Consider the following 7,139-nt stretch of genomic DNA (forward strand, 5'->3'; position numbering starts at 1 on the left):
TAAACCCCCACCCTCCCCAAACCTGGTAACCATCCCCCACTGCCATGAAAGCACATAGATCAGCAACCCTTCCTCGGGGGGGAATGACAGGATCTGCCCCACCCCTGCCCCCTCCACTCCAACACAGGACACTGGGCACCCGACACAGCTGGGAAGGGGTGCAGGGACCTGCCAGGGACAGGCAGCCCAGAGTCATAAGCTGCTGGGACAGTGCAGGGTCCTGGGGGGGTTAAAGGCACCAGCTCCTCCCAGCTCCAAAGGTCGCTGTGCCTGGCAGGGTCGCCAAAGGGTGAATGGCACTGGCCTTGCGCGGGTTGAAGGGTCGCTGAGGGAGGAGCGGGGAGCAGAGTGCCTGGACCTGTCACACAACTCCACAGAGGGCTCCCACCCCAGGCACGGGACTGTTCTCCCGGCTGCAGACACCAGCACAGGCCCTTGAGTCGTTCCGGGAACACGCCAAGGAATCAGCTCAACTGGTGCCAAGGTGCAGCTGGCTCTGGGGTGGGACAGCCAAGTAATAGCCTCACCCTGCTCCCTGCAGAGCTGAGCCTCCCATTGCCAGGCTGAGGCGCTGGAGACGACTGTCTTTCAGGAGAGAGGACCCCCACACTGCTCCCTGCAGCACAGCTCCCCTAGTAGCGCATAGGGACCAACACTGACGCAGGGAGGTCTGTCTCTGTCCCTGCCCTGCCATGGCGCGTGAATACTTCACCCACAAGGGGGTACTGTTCCCATGCCTGAATTACTCCCCCGAGAAGCTGAGCTACGTGGAGAACGAATTCCAGGTGCGGGACGACGACATCTTCAACATCACCTATCCCAAATCAGGTAGGGGAGAGCGGCTGTGTGTGTGTGTGTGTGTGTGTGTGTGTGTGTGTGTGTAGGGGGCTCCTGACACACACGGACATTAGATGGAAACACCAAACCTGTCACATGACCTGATTTCCTAGATGCCAGACCCCGGGCACACACACACGCCCAGCCCAGAGTGAGACAAAGCAGGCTGCTCCCTGGGGGCCCAACTCGCTCACCTGGTGCTAGGCTGGCTCTCTGCAGACACACTGTGATCACAGGCTTTCTCCAGAGCCACCAGCAGGGCCAGGAGACCCCTGGCACAGCAAAATGAGAGCTTCTGATTTTAGCACTGTCAATGCACCTCAGCTGATGGGGGCTGGGAGCCAGGACTCCTGGGTTCTCTCCTCGGCTCTGGGAGCAGAGGGGGACCTAGCAGGTTGAGGGCTTGTTTCAGGCCCATTAACCCTTTCACCCCCAGGCACTAACTGGATGCTGGAGATCCTGAGTCTGATCCGTTGTGACGGGGACCCCGGTTGGGTGCGCAGCGTGGTGAACTGGGAGCGGGCGCCCTGGGTGGAGAACCGGACGGGGCTGGAGGCTGCCCTGAAATACCCCCCGCCCCGGCTGCTCTCCTCCCACCTCCCCGTCCAGCTCTTCCCCAAGTCCCTGAAGTGCTCCAAGGCCAAGGTGAGAGGCGGGAGAGCAGGGGTGCGGGTCGGGATTGAGGGGCACCGACAGGGCTGTGCGTCGGGAGGGGGGTGAATCCAGGGCTGCTGCTGGGTGTGAGTTACAGCAATGTGGGCGTGCGGAAGAGCAGCCAGTGGGGTGAGGCGAATCCGTCTCCCTCCAGAGAGGGTTGGGAGGTGACGGCCCTGGGTGGGTGGCTAATCGCTGGGTTCACTTGGCATCCTCCTCCCCTGATTGGTAGTGACCCTCCTCCCCTCCCCCCAGATCATCTACACCCTGCGCTGCCCCAAGGACGTCCTGGTCTCGCTGTACCACTTCTCCAAGCTTCTGTGTCTCTTCAAGGACCCTGGTTCACTGGACTCCTTCCTTGAGGACTTCCTGAGCGGGAACGGTGAGCAGCACCCCGGGACCCTCGGGGGCCCTGCTGCAGTTAGGAATACGCAGGGTTTTTCCACCTCTGAGGCAAACCAAACCAGCCAGACAAAGAGGACTTTGGTCTCACCCCACTGGCTAACCACAAGTCACACAAGCAATTCCCTTAGACACTCCAGTTTCCCAGTATCACCACCAGTGCCACTTGTTATGCGGGACAAATGGTTATGAAAACCAATACCTCAGTAAAAGAGAAAAGGTTCTCCTGATCCCATTGGACTAAGCCTCAGACCCAGGTCAATATACAAATCTTACCCACAAATCACGCTGTTGCCAATCCTTTAGAATCTAAAATCTAAAGGTTTATTCATAAAAGGAATAAGATAGAGATGAGAGTTAGAATTGGTTAAATGGAATCAATTACATACAGTAATGGCAAAGTTCTTGGTTTAGGCTTGTAGCAGTGATGGCATAAACTGCAGGCTCAAACCAAGTCTCTGGAACATCCCCAGCTGGGATGGGTCATCAGTCCTTTGTGTAGAGCTTCCATTCGTAGCAAAGTCCCTCCAGAGGTAAGAAGCAGCATTGAAGACAAGATGGAGGAGAGGCATCAGCCTTTTATGTCCTTTCCAGGTGTAAGAACACCTCTTTGTCCTTACTGTGGAAAATTACAGCAAAATGGAGTCTGGAGTCACATGGGCCAGTCCCTGCATACTTTGCTGATTTGCAAGGTGTATCTGCCTTCTCTCAATGGGTCCATTGTATAGCTGATGGTCATTAATGGGCATCAAGCAGGCTACGCAGAGCTAACACCAACTTGTCTGGGGTGTCTCCCAGAAGCATAGCATAAGTTTGAAATACAGACAGTACAGAGCCAATATTTATAACTTTAACTCCAAAACTGATACACACATATAGACAGCATAATCATAACCAGCAAACCATACCCTTGTCTTAGACACCTCATTTGACCCCCTTTATACAAGATTTGGTGCCACTACAGGACTTTGGTTGCAACTATGTTCTATATGGTCCCAGATAATATCAATAACGTCACAGAGGGGACTTAGGTGGAAGTAGTGCTTGTTTTGTGCCACGGCCCCGGCACCTCTGGGCCTGGCAGTTCAGAGCTCTGGCACCTTTGGGCCTGGCAGTTCAGAGCCCCAGCACCTCTGGGCTGGCTGACACCACTTTAATTATAAATTAAACAGTGGGTGGAGGGGCCGGGGGGGGGGCAGCTCTGGGGTCACCGTGCCACTCTCTCCTGCACAGTGGCCTACAGCTCCTGGTTCGACCACGTCACCGGCTGGATGGGGCTGACGGGCAACGAGAACTTCTTCTCCATCACCTACGAGGAGCTGCAGCAGGCAGGGAAACTCCGCCCTTGGGTCACGCCCACACATAACTCCACCCCTGGGGTCACGCCACACATAGTCCCGCCCCTGAGACCTCATCCACACATAACTCCACCCCTGCGGTCACGCCCACACATAGCCCCGCTCCTGAGACCTCATCCACACATAACTCCACCCCTGGGGTCACGCCCACACATAGCCCCGCCCCTGAGACCTCATCCACACATAACTCCATCCCTGGTGCCACGCCCACAAATAGCCCCGCCACCTGGTGACACCCACACATAGCCCCACCCCTGAGCCATGCCCACACGTAACCCCACCCCTAGAGCCATGCCCACATGTAACCCTGCCCCGACCCATCCCCACATGTAATCCCGCCCCTAGAGCCCTGCCCACATGTAACCCAGCCCCTGAGTCAGCCCCACATGTAACCCCGCCCCTAGAGCCCTGCCCACACGTAACCCCACCCCTGAGCCATCCCCACACATAGCCCCGCCCCTGAGCCACCCCCACATATAGCCCCGACCCTGAGCCATCCCCACATGTAACCCCACCCCTACAGCCATTCCCACATGTAACCCCGCCCCTGACCCATGCCCACACGTAACCCTGCCCCTGAGTCACCCCCACATGTAACCCCGCCATAGAGCCATCCCCACACGTAACCCCACCCCTAGAGCCATCCCCACACGTAACCCCGCCCCTGAGCCACCCCCACATATAGCCCCGACCCTGAGCCATCCCCACATGTAACCCAGCCCCTAGAGCCATCCCCACATATAACCCTGCCCCTGAGCCATCCCACATGTAACCCCGCCCCTGAGCCACCCCCACACATAGCCCCGCCCCCTGAGCCTCCCCCACATGTAATCCCGCCCCTAGAGCCATCCCCACATGTAACCCAGCCCCTGAGCCATCCCCACATATAACCCTGCCCCTGAGCCATCCCACATGTAACCCCGCCCCTGAGCCATCCCCACACATAGCCCCGCCCCAGGCCCCCAGCCAGGAGGTGTTCTAGGGTGTTCCCAGCCCCAGCTCCCCAGGCCTCGGCGTCCATGTCCCGGGTGTTGGCTCCTCCCGGCCTTTGCATTCCTCTGCCCCTGGCCTGGAACAGGGTCTCACCTCAGGTGGCCAACGTGGCTCATGGCCAAAGCCCTCTGCCCTTGAAGGGGTCTCTTCCTCAGCACCCAGTGGGGAGCAGGACCCTGTGGGGGGAGGGAACTGAGGCACATGTGGACCATAAAATTGTCACCCTAGAATCACCCTCTTCAGGCCAGTGGGTGTCTTCCTCCAGGATCTGCGGGGCAGCGTGCGGAGAATCTGCCACTTCCTGGGGAAGGAGCTGAGTGAGGAGCAAGTGGCCGCGGTGGTGGAGAACGCCTCCTTCCAGAGCATGAAGGGGAACAAAATGTCCAACTACTCGCAGCTGAGTGACGAGTACATGGACCACCAGAACGGGGAGTTCCTGAGGAAAGGTGAGTCCAGGCCTGGGCTCAGGGCCGGCTTTAGCAAGTGCGGGGCTCGATTCGTGGGGCTTATACTCAGCGGGCAGCGCTCTGACTCTTCGATGCACTTTGCATTGCCACGCCCCGGCCCGGGGAGTGGGGCCACAGGCTGGGCGCGGGGTCCTCTTATGCGCGGGGCCCGATTCCGGGGAATCGGCCTAAAGCCGGCCCTGCCTGGGCTAGCCGGGGGCTGCGAGTTGGGACTGAGGTGCACCAGCAGAGCTGCATGAGGCAGGGCCAGGAGAGCAGGGGGCTTTAAGTCAGGTGTGAGGGGCATGGGCAGAGGTTGCGGGGGCAGGGCTGGGGAGCAGGGGCTGTGGGTTGGGAGTGAGGGGCATGGGCAGAGGTTGTGGGGGCAGGGCTGGGGAGCAGGGGCTGTTGGTTGGGAGTGAGGGGCATGGGCAGAGGTTGCGGGGGCAGGGCTGGGGAGCAGGGGCTGTGGGTTGGGAGTGAGGGGCATGGGCAGAGCTTGCGGGGGCAGGGCTGGGGAGCAGGGGCTGTGGGTTGGGAGTGAGGGGCATGGGCAGAGGTTGCGGGGGCAGGGCTGGGGAGCAGGGGCTGTGGGTTGGGAGTGAGGGGCATGGGCAGAGCTTGTGGGAGCAGGGCTGGGGAGCAGGGGCTGCGGGTTGGGAGTGAGGGGCATGGGCAGAGGTTGCGGGGGCAGGGCTGGGGAGCAGGGGCTGTGGGTTGGGAGTGAGGGGCATGGGCAGAGGTTGCGGGGGCAGGGCTGGGGAGCAGAGGCTGTGGGTTGGGAGTGAGGGGCATGGGCAGAGGTTGCGGGGGCAGGGCTGGGGAGCAGGGGCTGTGGGTTGGGATTGAGGGGCATGGGCAGAGGTTGCGGGGGCAGGGCTGGGGAGCAGGGGCTGTGGGTTGGGAGTGAGGGGCATGGGCAGAGGTTGCGGGGGCAGGGCTGGGGAGCAGGGGCTGTGGGTTGGGAGTGAGGGGCATGGGCAGAGGTTGCAGGGGCAGGGCTGGGGAGCAGGGGCTGTGGGTTGGGATTGAGGGGCATGGGCAGAGGTTGCGGGGGCAGGGCTGGGGAGCAGGGGCTGTGGGTTGGGATTGAGGGGCATGGGCAGAGGTTGCAGGGGCAGGGCTGGGGAGCAGGGGCTGTGGGTTGGGAGTGAGGGGCATGGGCAGAGGTTGTGGGGTCAGGGCTGAGGAGCAGGAGCTGTGGGTTGGGTGTGAGGGGCACCCTAGACCAGACAGCACCCCTCCCCCTGCCCCGGCCTCACCACTAACCGGCCCCAGTCTTACTTCACCCCCTCCCCCCCTGCCGCGCTGTGGGGGCTGCACTGCCGCCCCTTCCCCTCCCGGCAGAGCCCACCCCGGCTTAGGGAGCTTCCTCCTCCTCATCCCCGGAGAGCCAGGCAGCTGCCTGCAGCCCCGGAGTGAGCGAGCCGGGCTGGGGATGGAGGAGGGCGGTGCGGAGCCCAGAGCTAGCCGGCGGCCGCATGCAAAACCTGGCTCCGGATTTAGAGTCCGGAGCCCAGCGCAGGCTGTGTGGAAAGGCGCAGCTTTCGCAAAATGTGCTCAGGGGGGAGCAGCCTCTTCCCCTGCACCCCCCTAGCTACGCTACTGAGTCCATGTCCCCTGTGGTTTGCAGGGATCTGCGGCGACTGGAGGAACCATCTCTCGGAGGCACAGAGCCAACGATTTGACACCGTTTACCGGGAGCGGATGCAGGGTCTGGGCATGACCTTCCCCTGGGACTGACGGCCCCGCGCCCGCCACATCTGCACCCGCAATACACCGGCCCTGTGCCACCCACGTGCTGCTGCTCTTCCTGTGCCCTGGGAGATGCCCCCTGGGGCAGCGTCTCTAGAGCATCAGCAATAGGCAGAGCTGGGCTGGGGCATGTGTCCAGGCGAGGTCAGTGAGCGCGTGCACACACAGGGCAGGGCTCAGCTGAGGTGTATTTAAAATCTGTCCATTGCAGGGTGTTCCTGGTCCTGCTTGCAGGCAGGGGCTCTGCAGGGAAATGTGAAATTCTGCACAGAGCCAGCCCAGAGCACGGCGCGGGAGATGGGCCTCTGTGCGGGGAGCAGCCTGCTCTGTCTCTCTCGAGTTTGGGTTCCTGTGCTTCAGGGCTCTGGATTCTAAGAAATAAAATCAGGTGATGTGGCAACCTTCCAGCAAGAGGATTTGGTTTTTTAATCTAACTTCTTTGGGTTTGCCATGAACAGAACATGATCCCATCCAGCAGGGAGCAGCAGGAACACACGCACACACGCATGCACACACACACATTCTCTCTCTCTCTCTCTCTCTCCCTCTCCCCATGCCCCCCACCCCCATTCCAAAGGTTGTGATTGCTGGTGACCCAGTTCCCAGGTAGATCCCAGCAATACCCCCAGGGGCCAGGATGCTGTCAGCCCAGAAGGCATCAGCCCCACCCAACTCCGCCCGTAAGGAAGGCAAG

At 60.8% G+C, this 7,139-nt stretch overlaps 1 protein-coding gene across 1 annotated transcript; it reads left to right on the forward strand.

Moving 5' to 3' along the window:
• The first annotated feature begins 305 nt into the window (after window positions 1-305).
• LOC135976823 (sulfotransferase 2B1-like) lies at window positions 306-6,852 on the forward strand. The gene is made up of 6 exons (XM_065574454.1): window positions 306-828; window positions 1,274-1,482; window positions 1,747-1,873; window positions 3,127-3,221; window positions 4,510-4,690; window positions 6,324-6,852. The coding sequence occupies exons 1-6, from the start codon at window positions 693-695 to the stop codon at window positions 6,431-6,433; spliced, it is 858 nt and encodes a 285-aa protein (XP_065430526.1). The 5' UTR covers window positions 306-692; the 3' UTR covers window positions 6,434-6,852.
• The last annotated feature ends 287 nt before the right edge of the window (window positions 6,853-7,139 follow it).

The sequence above is a fragment of the Chrysemys picta genome, chromosome 20, assembly GCF_011386835.1.
Source record: "Chrysemys picta bellii isolate R12L10 chromosome 20, ASM1138683v2, whole genome shotgun sequence".
Classification (NCBI taxonomy): domain Eukaryota; kingdom Metazoa; phylum Chordata; order Testudines; family Emydidae; genus Chrysemys; species Chrysemys picta.

Coding starts and splice junctions, on each gene's coding strand:
- LOC135976823 (XM_065574454.1), top strand. CDS start 693: ATGGCGCGTGAATACTTCACCCACAAGGGGGTACTGTTCCCATGCCTG. Junction 829..1,273: donor CATCACCTATCCCAAATCAG/GTAGGGGAGAGC, acceptor TTTCACCCCCAG/GCACTAACTGGATGCTGGAG. Junction 1,483..1,746: donor TGAAGTGCTCCAAGGCCAAG/GTGAGAGGCGGG, acceptor CCCTCCCCCCAG/ATCATCTACACCCTGCGCTG.